At 41.0% G+C, this 23,985-nt stretch overlaps 1 protein-coding gene across 1 annotated transcript in view; it reads left to right on the forward strand.

The window, feature by feature from the left end:
• Positions 1-336: 336 nt before the first annotated feature.
• Positions 337-23,985, forward strand: part of PCOLCE2 (procollagen C-endopeptidase enhancer 2) — a 72,614-nt gene continuing 48,965 nt past the window's right edge. The window contains exons 1-2 of the mRNA XM_019753573.2: positions 337-738; positions 1,751-1,859. Of these exons, the coding sequence (XP_019609132.1) occupies positions 653-738; positions 1,751-1,859 (195 nt within the window). The 5' untranslated portion in view covers positions 337-652. The remainder of the gene's footprint in view (positions 739-1,750; positions 1,860-23,985) is intronic.

Here is a 23,985-nt window from a genome sequence, read left to right on the forward strand (position 1 = left end):
TGTTTGAAGGAAACAGAAATAAAGAAGGAACCCTACGTTTTCCGGCAACCAGCGAGCCCAACACTTTTTGTTTAAAAGCAACTAGGGACAAACACTCCCCAAAGCAAACCATGACCCCACCCTCACCCCGCAAATCGTCTGTGGATCACGGAGCCATGTCCTCTTGGGTACCACTTGACAGGGGGTTCCCCTTTCATCCTTCTCCCCACAGGCCCTGCAGGAGGGACGTGACCGGGCTGCAGGTCCCGGGGTGCCGGGGAGGAGACGCCCGCCCTCCCCAGGAAAGGAGGCGGCTCTGGCCCCGGAGCCAACCCCTCCCGCCACCAGAGAACAAACGGGATATTCAGCAGTGGCCTGTGGCTGCCAGGGCAACTCCTCAGGGGAAATTAAGCGTCGAGTCAGGCTGCACCGTAATCGCCTTTAAAAGCGCCCCCACCCTGCCTGCCGTGCACACCCAGATACCTGGGCTGCCCCTCACCCCGCGGTTGAGTGTGAATGTGAGTGTGTGTGTGAGAGAGAGAGAGAGAGAGAGAGAGAGAGAGAACCGGGGCGTGCGGGTGCGAGCCGCGTGTGCCGGCCGGGGGAGTGCGAACCCGCGTGCGTCCGGGCGTGCGCGCCGGGCTGGGGGGCGCCCCCAGCGACCACACTGGCCATGAGGGGCGCAGGCACCTGGGCTGCGCTCTGCCTGCTGCTGACCACCGCCGCCCAGCTCTCGCGGCAGCAGTCCCCGGAGAGGAGGTAACGCGACCCCCGCGCGGGCTCCCTCCCTTCTTCCTTCCCTCCCTCGATCCCTGCAGCCTCGCCCGCTGCTTTACCCGATCCGCTTCCGGCGCGGGGGACCCAGCACGCGAGCCTGCGCTCATCGGGGCGCGGGCGCGGGCCGTTCCCTGCCCCCAGCACCGCGTCTGTCCTCGGGACTCCCTGTGACGCCCCAGCCCCGCCTGCGGGCTGGCCCCGCAACTGGCCGGGCTACCACGTGGCGGGGACAGAATCTGGCCTGCATCTTCCCTCCTGCAAGTTTATACAGGCGGAGGGAAGCGTCGGGCCCAGATATGTGGACTTTGGTTTACTTCTGTTTTCTTAACCTGAGTGAGACGTCAGCCTAGGGAAAAACTCGAGTCGCGAGGCGATCCGCGAGCGGCTCCGGGAAAGTTAACTCTTCGCCAACCTCGGAGCTGCCTCATGGCCCCAGCACCTGGGCTGCGGGACCCGCCCACGGCCAGTTTAGGCATCTCCTCTTCCACCTCCATCACGGTCAACCTCCCTTTTCCGCGGGAGGCTCTGCCAATGGCCAACGATTTTCAGAAAAGGGGAGGAGAACTAGGCATCTCAGCAAATCTGGGAAATTAAAATTAGTTTATGTTAACCAACTGCTTGTCTATCTTTTAAACCATGCACTTCACACAGCCTAGCTCTCGTCTCTCTCACTCCTGCCCGTTAAATTTTCCATTTACCATTTTTCTCCAAGATTTTACCAACCACGTGGAGCACTTAGTTGTATATGGATTGGATGGATGGATGGCTCGATGGATGGATGACACACCAATCTATGTTGTGTTATGATGGAGACAGATGGCAGCTGGACTGAACTTTGAATCAGTCTACAACTGGAATAATTCTAAGAGCTAGCAAACTTTCAAATCCCTTATGTGGTGCAGGCATTTATTAATCAATATTAACTTCACCTGTATTAATAGAACCTTTCTGAAACTGACATGTTTCAAATTCAATTTCCCCTTTTATTTCCCAGACCTGTTTTCACATGTGGTGGCGTTCTAACTGGAGAGTCTGGATTTATTGGCAGCCAAGGTTTTCCTGGAGTGTACCCTCCAAATAGCAAATGCACTTGGAAAATTACAGTAAGCATTTTTTAAAGGGGTATTCTCATCGAAGTGGGAATTGGAAACAGCGGAAGGCTGCTGCTTTTTCCCTCTGGTGTCAGGATTCGGGTTGGGGCAAATGCCTGAAATAGTGAAATGTTGGGTTTACCTCAAGAATTTTGGAGATTTTTATTAATAGAACCAGAGGTGTCCTGCGTTAGCGATTGGAAAGGGCACAAGATAATGCTTAAAGGAATAAATTCTTAAAGCAGATGTGTTTCTGAAAACCCAGCCTGACTCAGTTGAGTTTCATAGATTATAAATTGAGGCTATTTTCTGTCAAAGGCCTGTTGTAATGATTTTTAAAAGCTATCTGTTGCCTGCTTCTTGCATAAATGATTCCCAGTGGGGAATAGAAGATCACTTACCCCTGACTACTTTACACCAATTACAAAAAAAGGGGAGGAGGGGTGTGGAAATCTCAATGTCCTGACTCGAAAGCACAGCTCAAGACAATTTAAGAATAAGAATAACTGAAGGAGAGGGGCTAACTATCACACAAGGGCTAATATGGCATAGATTATGCTGAGTCAAGATAAGAGGTCAGATTTAGAGACAGCCAGCTTAAAAAAGGTCTGGATTTAGGGTCAGCTAGATCAAGTCATCTTTCCAGTCAGTGTGGCAGTGTCTTTTTGCTTCTTCAGTCTTTCGTTTTGGGGGAAGTTGTTTGGTAATTGAAAACGCTGGTTCACTGAGAGCTTCATTCAGTCGGATTGTGCCACCTACACATTATGATTTTTAAAAATAGCTACCTCTTGTTGAGCATTTACTGTATGCCAGACACTGTGCCAAGTAATGAACAAGCATAATCTCACTGAATCCTCAAAATCACCAAGAAAGTAACTATTATTATACCCATTTTATAGATAGGGAAGCTGAGGCCCAGACCAATTATATAACATGATTTAATCAAACATTTGGTGAGTCCAGCTTCATGTAAAGTGAAATCTGTTTTGCCATGAAGCATTCCCACCAAGAAGGTCATTTGACAGGCAGATATGAGGGGTCCCCTCCGTAACATAAACCTTGGCCCTTATATGCATGGATGCCTTACCATAAAATATCAACTATTTGATGAACTGGTATAGATTTCATTATGTTATTGCAGCACATGGGGCCAGGAGAGAATGAGCCATAGAAAATAGCTTTGAAATATTGATATTAGCATAAATGTGAAATAAGGCTTTGAAACAAACATAAAAGTAACCTGGTTTTCATGTTATATTTCATGTTCCAATTATAATCAAATATCTATAAGGTAAAAATGATCCAAGAAAATTAACAACTGGAGGCACCATGTGCCTAACAAGGAGAAATTCATAGCTGGCCACTTGTTCTGGGTATTCTGGGGAATTGTTGGTGTGACATCAAACTTTGATTGGGGGCGGGGGTGTCCAGGGAAGGTTTTCCTTGGTAAAGAAGTGGTGTGCTCCTGGAGAGTCCTAGATACCTCATTCTTAAGTGTGGGGGCAGGGGAAGTGTAATGGATGCTCCATCTGGATGCAATGTAAAGGTAAGTCATGTGGGCTCAGCAGTCACACGTCTCTCGATTCAAATTCTCATTCTGTCACTCAGGATTTATTTTCTTTAAACCTTAGGACTGTTGTGAAGATAAAACGACACAATACATGTGAAGCCCTTGGGCTCAGTAAATGGTAGCCATTGCTGTTTGAATTTTCATTATCCTCATTATTGCTGGAATTGAGTTGCCCTTCTTTCTGCCCCATAGACAATATGGCAGATCACTGCCACGCCCTCACCACAATGGCCAAGCTGGGCTTGGCATCAGCTCAAAACAACTCAGACTTTTACTGAACAATCTATATTGTCACGAGTATCTAGGAAGACCTTATTTCTGTGCTTGGGTTCTCCTGTAATCTTACTGGAGCGATTCTGTGTGAGTTAGGGCAAAGTCAGCTCCCAGTAACAGAGACCCAAAATAACAATAGCTCAAATAGAAGTTTGGTTCTCTCATATAAAGGAATCTGGAAGCAGGCAATCCAGGCATGGTGTGGCAGCCTCAAAATCCTTAGGCACCCAATGTCTTTCTCTCTTCCTGCTTTGCCACCCTTAGCATGCCAGCTCATTGTCCAGAATTACTGCTCAAATTCCAGCCATCATGTTCATGTTCCAGCCAACTGAAAGGAAGAGAAAAAGGGCATATGTCCGCCCTTTATGGCCATTGTGCAGAATTACATGCAACTTGCTCCTTACATTTCATTGACTGGTTCTTAGTTACATGGCTGTTTCTAGCAGCAAGGAGGCTGAGAAATTCAGGTCTTCTATCACTGTGGAAAGAAGGGAAAACAAGCAGACAACATGCAGTCTCTGTAACATATTTATGTGTGGTTCAGGCTTCCTGAAACAATGTTTATGAAATTGAGAAACAAATGCCAGGCTTTTTTGAACAAAAAGTTTTTAGAAATCATTAATGAAGAAGAAAGGACTGCACAATTTGCTTTTCTAGTTAAAAACTTTATAGTTTTAACTCTTAGCCAATTGAGTTTATTCTGTTTCAAGGGGCTGCGTCTTTTATGTTTGCATATAAGTAGCTCCTGAGAACTTCCAGAGGAGCCCAGCACTTTCTCTTGGTTTTAATTACAGCCACAGTAGAAAGTTCACAAAAGGCCTGGTGCTCTCAAGGTCTCAGTGTGACAACATCTTTATTTCTTTGTATTTCACATGGAATATCACTAATTTGCTTGTAAAAAAAAAAAAAGTATTCATGGTCCTGTGGCTTTTCAGAGTAGCAGAGGGAGCTCCTGAGTTCCTGTAGACCCTGTGGGGAGCTAAAAGGGAGAAGAACTGGTAGAGCTGAAGCTGGTAGCCCTGAGATCTTTCATTCATTCAACAAATGTGTGTTGAGTGCTGGATATTATTGGGGTTAACGCAACACACAGTGCAGCCAAGCTCCTGACCTCATACAGCTAGTTGGGGGAGACAGGCAAGTGCTGATAAATGCATCATAAGATGCAATAGCTATTACTTCATAGACATTAGGACAGCTATTATAAATAATAATGATAATAATAACAAGTGTTGACAAAGATGTGGAGAAATTGGAACCCTTGTACATTGCTTGTGGGAATGTAAAATGATACAACTCAAAAACAGGGTGGCACTGTCTTAAGAAATTAAACATAGAATTGCCAAATTCCACTTCTGGGTATGTACCCACAAGAAGGGAAAGTGGTGACTTGAATATATATATATATATATATATATATATATATATATATATCCATGCTCATAGCGACATTATTCACAACAGGTAAAAGGTGGAAGTAACCAAGTATCTGTCCACAGATGAATGGATAAACAAAATGTAGGATAGACATACAAAGAACATTATTCAGCCCTAAAAAATAAGGAAATTCTAACACATGCTACAACATGAATGAAGACATTCTGCTCAGTGAAAAACGTCAGTCACAAAACAACAAATGTTGTAGGATTCCACTTATATGAAGTTCCTAGAGTTGTCAAATCATAGAGACAGAAAGTAGAATGGTGGTGCCAGGGGCTGGAAGGGGGACACAGGGAGTGGTTGTTTAATGGGGACAGTTTCAGTTGGGAAGATGATAAAGCTCTAGAGATGGATGGTGGTGTGCGACAGTAAGAGTAAGCTTAATGCCACTGAACTGTGCACTTAAACATGGTTACAATGGTAAGCATTATGTTGTGTATATTTTACCACAATAAAAATATATTAAAAATACAATAAAACAAAGTGGTGGAATATTGTATAATTCCATTTACATGAGATGTTCAGAAAAGGAAAATCTGTAGAGATGGGAAGTAGATTAGTGGTTGCCTAGGGCAGGGGACACACAGGTATGGCGATTAACAGTAAATGGTCAGAGGAGTTTATTTGAAAGGATGGAAATGTTTTCAAACTGACTTATAGTGATGGTTGTACGACATGGCATACTTACTAAAAATCATTAAATTGTGCACGTGAAATGGGTGAGTTTTATAATATGTGAAATATACCTCAAGGAAGTTGTCATACACACACACACACTCACACACACACACCATAGTGGTGGATAGAGAGTGGTCGTGGTGCTGGTTTAGATGTGATCATCAGGGAAGGCCATTCTGAGGATGTGACATTTAAGCTAGGGCCGGAATGATGAGTCACTCACCATGTGAAAGTCTGGGGAGGAGCATTTTGGGCAGTGAGACTGGCAACTGCAATAGTCCTGAGGTGCACAGAAGCTTCATTTGTCTGAAGAACAACCAGGAGGTCAGTGTGTCTGGCACAGAAGGAGCAAGGGGGACAGTGGGAGAAGGTAAAGAGGTGAGCAAAGCCCCGCAGGCTGTAGTGAGGAGTTTGAATGTTACTCTGAGCAGGCATCCACTGGAGAATCTTAAGCAGAAGAATGAGTTTACAGCAGCCCCCCCTTATCCGCGAGGGACAGGATCCAAGGCCCCCAGTGGATGACTGAAACCGCGGATAGTACCGAACCCAGCACATGCTACGTTTTCTCCTATGCATACCTATGATAGTTTAATTTATAAGTTAGGCACAGTAAGAGATTAACAATAGCTAACAACAAAATAGAGCAATTATAACAATATACTGCAATAAAAGTTCTGTGAATGTGGTATTTCTCAAAATATCTTACTGTACTGTATGCACAGTGCAGTTACACTGGACAAAGGGATGACTCATATCCTGGGTGGAATGGAGTGAGATTTCATGACACTACTCAGAATCGCATGCAATTTAAAACTCATGAATTGTTCATTTCTGGAATTTTCATTTAATATTTTCAGACCACGGCTGACTGTGGATAACACAGACCATGGAAAGCATAACCATGGATAAGCAGGGAACTACTGTACCTGATTTTAAAAGCTCTCTCTGGCTGCTGTGTGGAGGATGAGTTGTAGGGAGTCCAGAATAGAAGCAGGGAGACCAATTCGGAAGCTAATGTGGTATCGGGAGAGAGAAGATGGTGGAGTGGACGAAGACGTAACAAAAGAGATGAAAAAACATGGAGTCTTCCACCTACAGGGATGTCTCCACAGTCGTGAATGCAGTGAGTGTCACCAGCCAGGAGGCCAATGCACCAGGCTCTGGACCCCTGCTTGGCAGCTGCTCCAGACAGCTCTGGGTTCTGGTGTAGCCTCATTCGGGGTGGTCAGGTAAAAGCTTTCCTAAAGCCAGTGCATCCAGTCTGTTTTCCTGCTTCTGCAGTCAGTAAACCAAGGATAGAGTGCCCACTGGACAATTCAATACCACTTTTATTAAGACATCACAGCGATGCCTCCATTGGGCAGGGTCTCAGCGTAGCCCTCAAATTTGAGTTCCTGTAGCTAGAGAGAAATATCCTGCCACTCACCGCTCACCCGCCTCCCTTTCATTTCTTCCAGAGTGGAGATATGTCCCAGCAAGGTGTCTTTCACCACAGATTCTTTTTATTAAACTCTATCTCATCAGTGGGGGAATGGGGAAATCTGATTTTAGCATCTGTATGCTTTGAGAAAGATGAATGCTACTTATCACAACCAAACTTTCTAGCCAATTGTATTGGACTTTCTGGTATGGAAGTACAGGGCGCAGATTGAAAATTTAGATTTGTTCTTAAATTATAGTACTTTAAAATTTTCCTAATGATTTCTTATGTCCTATATAATACGCTTTCTACAACGGGTATTTAAATGTAGATTAATTCAAGTTAAATTAAAATTCAGTTCCTTAGTTACACTAGCCACATTTCAAGTGCTCGGTAGCTACCTGTGGGTAGTGGTTACCATACAGGATAGTTGTAATATGAGTATTTCTGTCATCACAGAAACCTTGCTTTGGACAATGCTGTTTTAGAGAATGTCTGAGGTTAAGTTTTATTCATGTAAAGATGTGTTGAAGACGAAGGTGCCCCATGCTGCTTAGTTGCACTTCTGCTTTGCAAATGGGGAAGCTGATACTTCTTCATGGTTATTGGAGCCGTGACTGGAATCAAGCCTTTTGACTCAGCTGTATTTTTCTGGCCGCCAACTCTTGGTGACCTCATGTAGTCTTAGATTTTACTGATTAATTTTGCTGAGTATGTTCTCAAAAATGTATGGCTAGAGATTAAATCAGAGAGTTTGAGGGTAAAAAACTGTTAAATATTTTGTAATCCATGTCGGTGTGGAGGGTTTCTTGGTTTCCTGTGGAAGTTTGGGACTGTAAGCCAAGGGGTATCTGCATAAAACATCTAGTCTATATGTGTGGTGGGCGGGGAGGAGGGAAGTATGACCTGACAGCTAAGGTATATATAATCTTTTGGAAAAGGGGGGCGGGTCTTCTCCTGAGCAGCTTGGAGGGATGATAGGATTGGATTGAGGCAAAAGTCACCCTAACTGATTTAAGGATGAGAACCAATAACTCAATTAACATACCCAGCCCTGTGATATGAAATGAAATGCCTAGTACTGACATACAAACACCTGGATCCCTTTCTTGCAGTGGTCCTCCTGCTGGGTGCACATGCCCAGAGGGGCAAAGCTTTGTGCACCGTGTGCAGGAGACAGTGAGAGATCTCTGAGATCCCTGAAGGAGCCTGGGGAGAGTGGGTCATTGTCAGCAAGAACACAGCCAGTGTGAGGTAGTTCACTGCTACACAGGCAAGACACCGTTAGGAAGAGCCCACCAGGCACTTTGCTGGGTGCTGGACACACACAGATGAACACGAAGCCGATGTGAGCTTGGGGGCTGCCCCCAGGGTCTGAGGGGGAAGTGAGATGAAGCCCCACGGGCTTGCCTTCTGGTTCCACAGGCACCTCTGGCACAAAGATCACCATTCCATTAATGGTTTCACTATAAATTCATGGCATATTTACTTAGCATATGACCAATATTTCTTCTATTCTTTGGTCTTTTCATCCATAACTTGTTCATTTTAGAATCCCACAGTATTGATAATTTGACACTTTTTTTAAAAAAAAAGAAAAATAGCCACTAGTAGCAAAATAATAGATTGTGAAAGCAACTCTATTCAGAGTTTGACTTGGGCTACAAATGGCGTGGCCCACTGAGTAGGACTAGCGGAACCTTTGTTTATAACAATTATGCAAACTGGAGGAAGCTAGAAGTCTAGAACCTCTGTGAACTCCCCTCCAATAGGTATGTATGAATTGTTGTTTCAAATAGGTCCCCCAAGTTGAAACTAAATATCACTTCTGAATGTGCTATGCACTTGCTGTTATTATCAGACAGAGATAGCAATTGTTACACAGAGATCTATGGAAATGATTTTGTTCTTAGATTTAAAGCTGGGCATAATTTACAAAACAGTTTTTAAAATGAGGTAATCTATGTATGGGGTCCCATTGTTACAAATCATTATTGAAATTACAAGGTATTTATTTATTATTTATATCCCTTTTTTTTTCCAAAAGAAATTTAAGGTACAGAAATTGGAAAGCCAATTATTGAAGGTTTCAGTTATTATTTTCAGCATAAACCGGGCTTGGGAAAAATCAGCAAACATTTGAGCAATTTAAAATTTGATATTTATTCAGGTCTTTTAACGCTGAAGTAAATAATGTGGAGGGGTCAGAAAGTCACAGACTTTTGCCAGAAATGGGAGGATAATTATAACAATGAATAGAATCAGTGCCATTTAAGCTTTTCAGCTTGTGGCAAATTTTTCCTTATTTAGCTAGTTCATGCAGAAGAAAAAAAGCACAAATTATCATATATAGATCTTTGGGTTCCCCAGGTAATGCACGTATTATCAGTTTTTTTTAATAGATGCTTTTACTTTTTTTTTTTAAACCGCAATTACTTTTTTTTTTTTTTTTTTTAAAGATTTTATTGGGGAAGGGGAACAGGACTTTTTATTGGGGAACAGTGTGTACTTCCAGAACTTTCTTGCAAGTCAAGTTGTTGTCCTTTCAATCTTAGTTGTGGAGGGTGCCGTTCATCTTCAAGTTGTTGTCCTTTCAGTCTTAGTTGTGGAGGGCACAGCTCAGCTCCAGATCCAGTTGCCATTGCTAATTGCAGGGGACACAGCCCACCATCCCTTGAGGGACTCTAGGAATCAAACTGGCAACCTTGTGGTTGAGAGCCCACTGGCCCATGTGGGAATCGAACTGGCAGCCTTCGAGTTAGGAGTATGGAGCTTCAACCACCTGAGCCACCGGGCCGGCCCCATGTACTATCATTTTGATGGCTACCTATTTTTTCTATTCAGCTGGAATTAAATATACTAGTTATTCTATAGATCCTGGATCTATATAATAATGTATGGTACCTTCAAATATATTGTATCATTTTATTCATTCACATCCCATTCAGTGAGATTGGTGGGATACTTATTGCTATGCCTATTTCATAAGTGGGGAAACTGAGGTCTAAAGAACTTGTATTTTGCCAAATATTATCATGCTTGCAAATGGTATGAAAAGACTAGCATAAAATTTCTGAGTAGGTGATACGAATGCACTATTATGCATTTATTTAGTAAATAAATATTCACTCAACACTTATTGAGCACCTACTGTGTACTAAGCGTTAGGTTGGGCCCGGGAGGGTGAGGGTGAGGGCAAAAAGACCAGGCATAGTTTCTGTCCTCAGGGAGTTTATAAACTGGTAAGGAGTACTTAGACAAGCAAATCGGTAGCAGTTATGTGTGTCAATGCATAATACACAAAGCTGTATGTAGTTTTAAGTATTGATAATTTGAAATAAAGGCTTATTTACATTTATTTAACTTATTAAAGATCTTAGAGTGTTTAAGATGAAAATATTTATTGCCTCATGCAAAGAGAAAAAGATGTTATGACCCACTTTACATCTATGCTACTCTAAAACTTGAGAACTAGTTCCTATGTCCTATGTTTGATTTCACAGAGCTGTTTAGCACATACCTTGATATTTCCAAATTTCCCTGGTAAACAATTATGTGAAAGCACTCCTGCACCATTCCTTGGGGTAACTTTGTTACTAATGTGTGCTAAAGTCATCATACTGAATCCATGTTCCAGAAGCCTGATGAAATTTAGAACACATGCTGCCAAAGCCAGCACAAGTGTGATTAAATTTAAATCACATTCACATTTAGTTTAAAGAAAGAGATTTAAAATATGATTGGGATTTATATCTTCACAATAACCTTCCAATGGCTTCATGAAAAGGAATTCATCAGTGATGAGGCATAGGTTTGTGTGAAAACTGAAACATATGGTGGTGTTCTAGTAAGACAGTGCTAGGTATATAATTTGAGAAAACAAATAGTGAATTTAGACAGGAACTCAATATTTAAGTCACTTAATTATACCTAAGGGTATAGCAAGGGATTCTAAAATCACTGTAACTATTATTTGCTTGGCATAACCACAGCAGGAGAGATAGGGGAATGGAATTTTGGCATTAAATACATATTTCCTGGCTTTAAACTACATGTAGGATTTAGAATTATATAGGGACTTAAATCCCATCTTAACTATGGGTTTTTTGTGTGTGTTAATGTACCTATGCATTGTGGGATGAGGCTGGGTTATTTCAGCTGCCAGAATAGTAATTTAACTCAATGCTTGTGTTAATATTATTTACATCTGTTTCCTTAGTAAAGAGGAATATAATTACCAGAGAATGTCTGCATACCCAGGCTTGATGTCAGTAGAATAGGATAGGAGCAATATAGCTGTTTTTTGTTTATTTTGTTAATAGAGTATAATTAATAGAGTATAATTCAGAGACTTTGTGATTCTTATGACACTTAAGCTGTTCCCATTAAGTTTTGGTTAATAAGATACTGGAAGAATGAAACATTTTCCTTGCTGCCTTAAATCTTTCTGAGAATTAGGGATAATATAAATCCTAAATAAATAAACAAGTAGGTGACATTTTCCCACTGGGGCCTCTGTTGCTTGTTTTGTTCTGTTTTTCTTTGCTCTTTCACATGGAACTCAAATATGTTTTTGTTGATTAAAAACCTGATGTTTTATAAATGTGCTTATTTATACTGCTTGTATTTTTAGGGCGGTACTCAGGCAGATGCCTTAGAAAGGGCTTAATAAGTAGAAAAGAAAATGAGAAAACATGAAAATGAAATCTTTATTGGGTATTTCTCTTTTCTGAAAGTCTCTTTAATAATACATTAATGACCAAAAAAGTTATTCTTTCTTGAAACATCTCTATAATAATAGAACACAAAGATAACACATCTAAAATCTCTCTATTACTAAGCAACATAAATTGAAAAGGCATTTAACAGAAGTAAAACACCCAGAGAGGATTTTTTAAGAATGCATTATTAAAAAGACTGATTTTTACCTTCACATTTCTTGCCCACTTAAAGAGTGCAATTTATGATGTGAAATTATGGGCAGAGTTGAATTGTTCCATAAATTTGCAGCTTCCTTAAAATCTATCAGGTATTAACAGTAAGAGAGAGAGAGAGAGAGAGAGAGAGAGAGAGAGAGAGAGAGAAGGGGGGAGATAGATATCTCATTTGTTGGTTGCTTTAAGCTGGAGGACAGAGAAGCATTTAGGGGATCCCTAATTCTAAGATTTCTCCTTTTTTTCACATTGTTCTGCTTAGAATTAGGAGGGTTTTCCTGTGGGTAGTCGCTATTCCATGTTCCTTGCACTCGGAAGTTTTATATGTCTGGATTACTGTTCCTTGATCCTATGAAAAATGTAATCACTACTTTCAGCATACAGAGTTGCACCTAATAATTTAGCAGCTTTGTCAACAGTGGTAATAGCGCTTTTAGATGCTCTTGAATTTCTTAGGCTAGGAACTTGGGAGAATAGAAGTGTTTTCTTCAGCTATATTATTTGTTAGGTAATGAGAGTCAATATGGCAAATCTCTGGAAAACCAATATAAACATCCAAAAATAAATGGAACACACACAGAGAAGTGGGGAGTTGGAATGAAAGCTGTACAAGCGCTACCACTAAATATCGCCTCTCTTTCACCACCTCACCCCTAGGACATCCCTGAGCACTGCATATAATAAAATAGTGGTTCCCAAAATGTAGAAGGAGGTAGAGACCAGTCAGTCAGAGATGAGCTGTTCCATAGCCCAGGTGACAAGAAGGGCACAGGGAATCCGCTGGCGATTCTATTGCTGTTTAATGCTCCCAGAAATGAATTGATAGGGATCTGACTGCTAGACACAGACTTTCTGAAAGACCTGGGTTACACCTGACCTTCTTTGAAGAAATTATAACTTATTAATTGATTAAAACTATGTTTAAAGTACCTACAAGAGACCAGGTGCTGGGCTGGGCACAGAGACCGCGATGACTGGCAGACCACATCCCTGGGCAGGGTGGAGGAGGGCCGGAGGCTCTCAGCAGTCAGGGAGCTGTCCCAGAAATGAATGCCAATGGTCCAGTGTGACGAGGTGCATGGTGCAGGGTTGTGCACAAGGCATGACTCAGCGACTAGAAGAACAGGCATTGGAGAGTCATACTGGCATACTGCTCAGCCATTTACTAGCAATGTGATGCAGTCTCCAAAACTTCCCGTAGTTGTTGTCATGGTCAGATCTGCCTTGTAAGGGTGATGTGAGGATTGAAGGAGGTGGTAGATGAAAGGCCCTTTAAGCAAGCACTCAGTAAGTGGTGATGATTTTTCACTTCTCTACCAGGGCTGCAATAAGGCATAAAAGCATGGTGTTTGTGTACAACTTGTCTACAAGCTGACACATTTCAAGCTGGATGGTAATCCCTTTGGGGTATGGCTAGTTCCCATTGGAAATACCCATTCCTACTTACTATGTCCTTTCTTCATTTAAAATATGATTTCATAAGACTTTGTCCACAGAAGTGCTTCAGAACCTTCCCCTGCTTCTCCTTGAGCCTTGTGCCCTGAACCAGCCACCTCCTACCCTCACACACCCAATAGTGTCCCTTAACTTTTGAAGCTAAGGTGTTTAGAAGCAGAGAAATGATTGCCAGTTAAAACTGCAAATAATTTTCTGTCCTTAGAGATGGAATTTAATTCCTCTTTGTCTTTAATTCATTTTTGGAGCCCCAAATCATCAGAATAGTCCCCTCTAGTTATACAGATTACCGTATTTTGCTGTGTATCACGTGTACTTTTTTGCCCAAATTTGTGAGGGGAAAATAAGGATTCACATTATACATGGGTAGTACTAATTCTGTGTCTATATACATGTTTTTAATTCTTTTATTTATGCTTATGAATTAAAAGTGTAACTGTAGAAAATCAATAACGATATCTGTACGTAAAATAATACTCTGGAATACGATAATCAGTTTTGTTGAACTTGGAAAGAACTTGTAACGATGACGAAGAGTTCTTGGCCTTCTATGATATGTAAATATTGTAAATTTGTTACCGGTACATAAAATGTCTTGTACCTTGTGTCTGTTCTTGTGTTTTGTAATTATTTGTTACATAAAATTTCTTGTGCCATAATATGTTAAAAAAAAAAAAAGCTAAAATTCCTTTATAATACAAAACACAAGTACCTAAATGTAAACAAATACAAATTTGAATTAAAAAATTTAAATGAAAGATTTTTTTTCCCCTTGAAAGTTTGGGCCAAAAATGTGGGTGTGTGCACATTATACATGGCAAAATATAAGTAGTGAATTTATTCATTTATTCCCAACACAGACACCCCCATGGTATAGTGGCTAAGAGTGTAGTTTCAGGAGCCAGGCTGCCTGGGTTCAAATACCAGCTCCACTCTTGTGGTGGTGAGTCTTCAAAAACGACCCTCCAGTAACCATACTGCCTGGTATTCACACCATTTTCTACTACCAAACACCGAATCTGGGCTGGCCCTGTGAAACAAATAGAATGGGCACAAGTGACACTATTTCTGGGGCTAGGGCATAAGACATTTTAATGTTTTTGCCTTAGTCTCTTAAAACGTGCACTCTGGGGGAAGCTAGCCCTGATATAAGGACCACCGTGCTGTGAGGAAGCCCGAGCTGCCTGCATAGAAAGGCTTTGTGGAGAGAGACAGAGATGCTCAGGCAGGCTCTAGCTTCCAGCTGTTCCATGTTCGTCTTCCCAGATGTGGTGTCAGACATGTGAGGGAAGAAGTCACCCTGGAGGCCCAGCCCAGTTAAGCCTTCAGACTGGAACTCATAGTAATTGCATGAGAGAATTTAAGCAAGAACCACTCAGCTGAGACCTGTGAACCCAGAGAACCATAAGAAATAAGAGTACAGTGTTGTTTAAAGCCACTGCATTTTGGGGTGCTTTGTTATACAGCAATAGATTACCAGAACAATTACTTACTAGCTGCGTGACCTTGAGTTTGTTAGGTAAACTCTCTGTGCCCCAGTTTCCTCAACTATAAAATGTGAATAATACTCCCTACTTCATGGGATCATTTGAGGCATTGAATTAATTATTTCATGTGCAGTATTAAGAACAGAGCCTAGTACATGGCAAATACTCCAAAAAATAGTAAGTTTATTCACTTATTGAATACTGTATATTATGTGTCAGCCCCTGTTTATATTCTAGGAATATAACAGGGAGGGTCCCTGCACCAATGCTGTTTACATTCTCGAGGTGAAGAGAGACAATGCAATAGCTCACAAAGAGGCAGGGTGCAGAAAAATACCGTGAAGACAATAAAACAAGGTGAGATACTAGAGAGACACTGGTGATGTGACATCTGAGCTTGAACATAGATGATGCAAATGTCTCCTCGCTGATGGTTCCTGGAGCGATTGTGAGGTGACCACTGCTGTGCATGGAGATGACTTAGCATGTGTGTTAAGCGAGCTCTTTGAGGGTTCCTGCCTATTATTGGATGTTTATGAACAGAAAGGCCTTTTTCGTGGATTAAGGTTAGTTCCTGGATTTGGTTTGCATCTTTGCTTATTTCTGTTTGGGTTTGACTTTTGAGAGGTCCTTTGGGGATGCAGAAAGGGGAGGAGCTGAAGAGTTTGTTTCTGTGAGTAGTATTGTCTTGGGTCCAGGTGACGCAATGTGATGCAGAGTTGGGAGGAAGCTGTTTTCATCGTCCCCTCTCACAACTCTGCAATCTTGCCAGGGAGCAGCATCTGAGGAGCATCAGGAAACAGCACCCCTGAAACAGTAGACACTTCCTCTTCTTGGGCCCCATTTAGGGAACTTGGAGGGCACATCCATCAGCAGGAACATTTCATGTGTCTACTCGTCCGATTACGGACACTTGGATTGTGGCTGTTTTGAATAAGGCTGCTGTGCCCATGGGCGTACTGGTGTCTGAGTCTCTGCTTTCAATTCCTTTGGGTGTACACCTAGGAGCGAATGGCTGGATCACATGGTAATTCTGTGTTTAGCTTTCTGAGGAGCCACAACACTGTTCTCCAGGGGTAAGGGAGGGAAGACATGGTGGGGGATTCTGGCACAGTCATCAAGCTGATAGGAACTTGAGTTATTGTTCTTTAGTGATTACAATTAAGCATGCATTGTTTGGGGTTACATAAAGCCAGGCAGTAACTCCAAGAGATGCACAGTGTACTTTTTTCAATTATTAGAGTTGTGAGTTATAATTTTCATGAACTTGTTTTATTATTCCTCATATATCTTATACATACATATATATAATTTATCTCCATAAATCTTAGCTATGCATATATTGTTTCATTGCTCTTTATAAATTTCAGCTATATACATCTGAAAATAATGAAACTACATTTCTTAAAATAGAAATAAATCGTAGACTTACTAAGTCAGAAAAGAATGACCACACAGTCTTCCCGTCTGCCTTTCTACCGTCCCATGCAAAATGGGTGTCCACTTTCTCTGTGTCCCCACAGCATCTGGGGAGTATCTTTATTGCAGCAAGCACTGATCACTGATTGTCTGTTTACTAATGTCTCCTCTACCAAACTGTAAAGCTCTGAGAACAAGGACCTTGTTATAATTGTCTATTCTCCAAGGAGCAAACACAGTGTTTGACACATGCGATAGTATTAATAGTTGAGTATAAGGAAAGAATATATGAATAAATGAATGAATAAACGAATGAACGAACGAACAAACGAATGGGTCAATTACTCCATCCACCTGCCTTTAGGCAGAACAGCCCAGAAGCTATAGATCACTGTAGAAAAGTATCCATTTACTGCCAAAGAGTTCTGGAGAAGGACTTATTGTACACATTTCTGTGGTCTGTAGAACGCCACAGTTGAAACAGATGTTCTCTTCTGTGTCCTCTCCTTCTGTGTCTAGTTGTGTTCTGTGTGTGCTGTTTGCCCCACCCCCAGGTTTGTGCATTACCAGCCACCATATGGTGACCACCAATCAGTCAGCATAACAACATCAGTGACATAAACAAAGCAACTCACCATTTGGATGTAATGTCAATTTCTGCACATTTACTTTCCAGCACAGGTGAACCTGCCATATGCTTCATGGAGTGAAGCTCTTCTTATGTGCTTTCTACCTTGACATTCCACCACTTAGTTGAAGTATAAATTATATTTCTTGTATATGCAAGAGTACAAAGCTGCAATATTAATGTTGGCTTGGGAAGCTATTAACTTTATGTATAACACTGCTTTGGATGGGAAATAGATAAACCATATGAACTAAGAAAGTATATTATAGTAGCTAATTAACTTTAGGAAAAACATTAAATTTTATAGAACCAACAAATGCATATAAAAATGTAAGTAATATAAGGCTGAATGATATAGATTAGATTATAATTGTAACATTTGCAGAATTGTTTGGTGAACTGGCATTTATAACATAACATCACATTAAGTATTATACTTCAGTTTTAGGTATTTCATTCCAGTTAGGCCATAAATCTTTGGAAGGAAAAAAAAAGTCATTTTGAGGGGAGTTATTCACGTCTTGTGAGGATGAATTAATAATAAAATTGTCATCCTGTTTATGATGACACTTGGCTCTGGCTGAGCAGTGGTTGTCACGCTTACCCAAGGTATGTGTGCAGTGACTGTGGAGTACATCGATGGGTGAAGCAGATGTGGAAGCTTGTGTTTTTCTTCCACTCCGTGTAATTTTGTGAGCTGTGATGAAGACAGGAGATGGATGCAACAGGGAAGGGTGCTGGTATGGGAAGTCATGAAATTAATAAGTTGAATTAGTTTTATTTGACTTATGCAACAAGCATTTACTGAGCACCTACCATGTACCGGGCACCATTTAGGTACTTGGGGTACATCAGTGAACCAAGCAGACAGAGGCTCTTGCCCTCAAGGAGCCTTACATCCGCCTGTCCTGGGAACAGCGAAGAGGCCTCTGGAGTGAGCAGGGGGAAGGCAGTAGAAGCTGAGGTCAGGCAGGGAAGAGGGAGCAGATACATACATACACACGTATACACATAAGTGCATACACACACACAAATACACACACACATACACACATATAAAGAGATTTATATATCGGCTTATGTGACCGTGGAGGCTGGCCAGTCCAGAATCTGCAGGGCAGGTCAGCAGGCTGGAATCTGTCCATCAGGAGCCGATGCTGCCGTCTTGAGGCAGAACTGCTTCCTCAGGGAAAGCTCAGTTTTGCTCCTAAGACCTTCCGACTGATTGGGTGAGCTTCCCTCCCCCACTCTGGAGGATCATCCCTTTACTCAAGGTCAACGGGTGGGAGATGTTAAGTCTCCTACAAAATACCTTCCCAGCAGCACCTCGATTAGGGTGCTACAGCCCAGCCAAGGCGACACGTAAAACTCACCATCACAGAGCCACTGTAGGGTTTTGGGCAGAGGAGTGACATAATGTGACTTGTGTTTTTAATGGCTCCCCTGCATATTGTGTGAGAATCCAGTATGGGGTGCAGGGGAGGAAGCAGGGGGATCAGTAAGGAGGCTGTGACTTAGGTGAGAGGTGAAGATGGCTTGGGCACCATGCAGGTGCTGAGGGACGGTCAGTTTCCAGATATACTGTCAAATAGAGCCAATACGAGTTACTGGTGGACAAAAATACAGGGTGGAAGAAAAAGAGAGGAGCCAAGGATGACTTCAAAGTGACTGGTCCTAGCAGAATGGAAGGCTGGAGGTGAACCGAGCATGACAGGAAAGACAAGAGGAGCAGATCTGGCCAGCAGGGGTGAGGAGTGGGTGGGAGGGCCAGGGCCAGGGCAGGGGAGTGAGGGGGGTTTGGGGGTGAGGGGGTGGGGGCGGAGATCTGGGCTTCCATTTGGACAGGTAAAGCTGAGGTGCACATCAGACCCCACAGCCCAATGCCATTCCAAATACTAATTATCCATCAGAGAGAACAGGCAGCAGGTAACAGTTTGCTTCTTATACATATTCTTAAGTCAGTGTTGCAGAAAGTAACAAAAATTAGAGACGTGATCAAATGGCAGCCTGCGAGCCCATGTCTGTACAGCATGTAATTCAGGGGCCTGGGTGGTGCCTGCCGCCGCTTCAGTGTACTGAGTCTTGAAGACAAAAGTGCTCATGCGAGATTTTTGAAATGAAGAATGGGATATAGTAAAGACAAACAAAAACATCGCCTCCCTTCACTGACAATGTCAATAAAGACATTTCTTCTATTCCAAATGAACTGCTCTGTGTATTACAGTAATAAATTCTAGTTATTGTCTAGCCTGAACCTATTATTTAGAGCCCAAATGTCACGAATTTACCTTGAATATAAGGTATTGGAATCTTTTGAGGTTGAACTGTGTTGCTGAGAGTTTGAGATATTCCCAACATTTGATTTTTTTCACTTTTCAGAGAAATAAATTCATACCTTATTATGGGCATACACAAACACTACAGCAGAATATGAACAATACTTTCTAGAGCTAAACGTTACCAAAGCCAGAATCAGGAATCCATTCACTGCTACTGCCCGAAGTGAAACAGTCAGCTTTCTAGGTCTTGAGTGTGATGCCTTGAATCTGTCGACCTAACATTTTACAGAGCACTGCAGTTCTCTGAGAAATCACTCCCTTGTTCTGGTCCCAATTTTATTTGACTCTCCAGAATTATCTGATGAAGCCAGCAAACATTGCTGCTATTCTTGACATCTTATTTTTCTTAGTGAGGGTGTTCTGATTTGTAGGGATAAGACTAAAAAATTAAAATGACTGCCTTTGGGACTATCACCAAATGTGGGAGGACAGACAATTCAGTTCACAAACTTGTTGCAAAGATGTTGCTAACCTTTTTTAATGTAAGAGGGATTATTCATTATGAATCTGTACCAACTGGACAAACAGTTAACCAAGTTTACTATGTGGAAGTGCTGAAAAGGCTGCGTGAAAAAGTTAGATGACCTGAACTTTTCACCAACAATCCATGGCTCTTGCATCACGACAATGCAACAGCTCACATGGCACTGTCTGTGAGGGAGTTTTTAGCCAGTAACCAAATAACTGTATTGGAACACCCTCCCTACTCACCTGATCTGGCCCCCAATGACTTCTTTCTTTACCCAAAGATAAAGGAAATATTGAAAGGAAGACATTTTGATGACATTCAGGATATCAAGGGTAATACGACAACAGCTCTGATGGCCATTCCAGAAAAAGAGTTCCAAAACTGCTTTGAGGGTTGGACTAGGCGCTGTCATCAGTGCATAGCTTCCCAAGGGGAGTGCTTTGCAGGTGACCGCAGTGATACTCAGCAATGAGGTATGTGGCACTTGTTCTAGGATGAGTTCGCGAACTTAATTGTCCTACCTTGTATTGGCATACATTAGAATCATCCCTGTTGTTTATGTGAAAACTGTGTTCATTTTAAGGTAGTGAATTAATTTAATTTTAGCCTTTTAAAAACAGGCCTAAAATTAAAAAAGTGTGTATATTCCCAATATCTGTTAAATGGCCGTTGGAGGCCAAAAGTTTAAGAAACAGTATCTGAGACAATGTTCTTTTTAAGAGCAAAAGCCACACTTACTCTTGTACTTCCCTTAGTGCCCAGCATGTGACCTGACACACAGTAGGTACATAATAAATATTTGATTAATTTATTGAAAAAAAATGGATAGCCTTTTTGGGAGAAAGAAAAGAATTGCCGTTGTTCCCTTATTTCTTGCCCCACCCTCCAGGATCTTATATTCTTTTGGGAAGAGTTTACAACTATTTATTTCATTTCTGAGTTTTACTGACAGGTTTTCCTGCACACATATTCTGCTTCAGTTTTCAGATCTATATCACAAATCCCGGGTACTTTTCTGAGCAGAGAGGTAGAACCGTAGTTCACAACTGCCCACAATTCTGCTTTAGCTTCTTTGGGAAACTAGCAAATTAACCACTGATATTGCAACATTTATTTATATCCAGAATGACTGTTATTTCAAATTAAGGATATAGTTGTGTTAACAAGACAGGATAAATTGAATGTGGCATGTAATAAATTATGAAGTTTTTAATGATAGATCCCAGGTGACAGAATATGAGTGGATTTTACGTTAATTTGTTATGCAGATTATTATAAATTTCAAAATTTTCCTAAATAGCAGGTTTCAAGTTTGCACAATGATGTGGGTGGCATTTAACTAGCGGCTTTGTTTTAGCCAACATTGAGCACTGTTCTACGCTCGGTAGACTGACAGATGTATGTTCCTACCAAGTGCATAGGAGTGTGTGCTCCTGCTTGTTTAGTTTTAGTTATTTGTTTTTAGGTACACATGAAGTGCACAGATCTTAAATTTACGTCATTGAATTGGACAAACTGCATACACCTCTGTGACTGACACATTCACCAAGATAAACACTTCCAGCACTCAGAAACTTCCCTCTTGGTCCTTCCCAGCCAATTCCCGGGCCTTCCAAGGAGAAAGCACCATAGATTAGTTTTTTCTGTTCTAGAACTTCATAAAAATGGAACAATAATGGAATGTGCTTTTTTTTCTTCATCATTTGCTCTGCATAATGTTTTTGGATATATCAATGTTGTTGCATGTGTCAGCAGTTTGTTCCTTTTATTGCTAAGTGTTCTACTGTCTGAACACACCACCATTTGTTTATCCATTCTCCTGTTGATAGACAGCTGTGCTTTTTCCAGATTCCAGGTATTATGGATACAGCTGCTATGAGCTTTCTTGTGCAAACCTTTTTATGCGTAGGTTTTCTTTTCTCTTGGGTAGATACCTAGGAGTGAAACTGCTGAGTCATGAGATAGGAATATATTTGAAACTTTTAAGAACCTGCCAGATCAGTTTCCAGAGTGGTTGACCGTTTTACACTCCCACCAGCAATGGTGGAAACTTCTGTTTGCTGCTTGTTCTGGCATTTGTTACCACCAGTCTTTCTAATTTTAGCAGTTCTGGAAGGTGTGTAATAATGTTTCATTGTGATTTTAGTTTGTACTTCTCTCATGACTAATGAGGTTGAACTTTTTTCATGGGCATATTGGTTTTTCTTTGTGAAGTATTTATTCAAGTCTTTTGTCCATGTTTCTCATTGTGTTATTTGTCTTTTGTCATTAAGTTGTAGGGGTTCTTTGTTTATTCTGAATATGTTATTTGTCAGATATATGTATTGCAAATATTTTCTTTCTATCTGTAGTTTAGCCACTCATTTTATTAACAGTTTCTTTCAATGAGCAGAAATTTAAAAATTTCTGAAGTCCAATTTATCAGTTTTTACTCTAGTAGTCAGTGCTTTCATGCTACCCAGGACTGTAAAGATATTCTTCTATGTTTTCTTCTAGAAGCTTTATATGTTTAGCTTTCACATTTGTGTCTATGATCCATCTCAAATTAATTTGTTTATGGTAATAGGTGGGGGTCAGTATTCATATTGTTCTCTGAGGATTTCCAGTTTTCCCAACAAATTTTCAACGAAAGACGGTCCTTAACCCATTGAAATGTTTTGGCATCTTTGCCCAAAATTGATAGACCATATGACTGTGGGTCTATTTCTGGACTCTCTGTTCTGTTCCACTGATCTATTTGCCCATCCTGACTATTTTTCTCTTGCTCACAAGGAGTCTTTTAGACATAACTATTATGATGATGTGATACCAAACAACAAATTAAGCGAACCACATTTTTAGAAAGAGAAAAATAAAGCCTTAGATTAAAAGATCGTAACGTATCCATATTTCCTTTCTTCCTTCCCAGTCACAGAAGTTATTCTAAGCTCTCCATACTTTGTTTGATTTTGTTGATGTACTTATGTCATGAGTGAACATGTTAATTACCTAATATTTGTATTGTAGTTATCTCTGAAACTTCCTTGTGTGTTTTAATTGTCATTCTTTCATATTGTCCTTGGAAAAGCAGTGAGAGGCCTTCCATCCTTCACGGGTGATTTTTTTCTTTTTATACTCTGTAGAAATTGTTGCTGATTGAGAAAGTGAGAAATCATTGTTCCTAGCCGGTTCATTCCTTAGGAGGTGCTGTTGTCAGCTTACTGTTATTTTGTGTAGAATGACTTCGTCATACGAGCTTGTGAGGCCTGCCTGCCTGTCACTCCTGGCATATCATGGATATATGAAACCAGATTTTGCAGTGTGACTCAGATGACCATCTTTATTTCAAGTTAAGTAATTTTTTTTACAAATTAAGTTTTGATGCTTTTCTTTCTATTTGTATTTTAAATTGTTTTAGGGTCAATGGTTAAAAAAACAGGAAAAGATTTGAATAGATTTTCACCAGAGAAGATATATGAATGGTCAATAATCTCATGAAGAGATGTTCAGCATCATTAGTCACTAGGGAAATGAACCCCAAACTACAGTGAGATAGCACTTTACATTCACTAGGATGACTTCCACAATGTATACAAATATCAAATTAAGTCATACACCTGAAACTAATATAATATGATATACATCAATTATATCTAAATTTAAAAAAGCATAATAAATGTTGAAGTTGTGAAGAACTTGGAACTCTCTTACACTCTTGGTAGCAGTGTAAAATAGTGTGGCCACTTCAGAAAACATTCTTTTAAAGTTGAGATGTCGCCAGAAGCTACGGAGATGTCCAAGCGAAGACTCAGCTCAGAGCAGCAGTGACTGGGTTCTTGTCTCCAAGATTTCAAGAGCGAGACAGATGCAGGAAAGTGATTTGTTGAAAATAAAAGTACACACTTGAGAGAAACATGGGGGCAAACTCAGAGACGAGTGGCTCCCAGTAAGTTCTGACCAGGGGTATTTATACCCCTGGGGGCAGGTTTTGGTAACACCCCATTATGTGGGTAACACCCACAATGCAAGTGAGATTATAATAACATTATA

The sequence above is a fragment of the Rhinolophus sinicus genome, linkage group LG01, assembly GCF_036562045.2.
Source record: "Rhinolophus sinicus isolate RSC01 linkage group LG01, ASM3656204v1, whole genome shotgun sequence".
NCBI classification, from domain to species: Eukaryota; Metazoa; Chordata; class Mammalia; order Chiroptera; family Rhinolophidae; genus Rhinolophus; species Rhinolophus sinicus.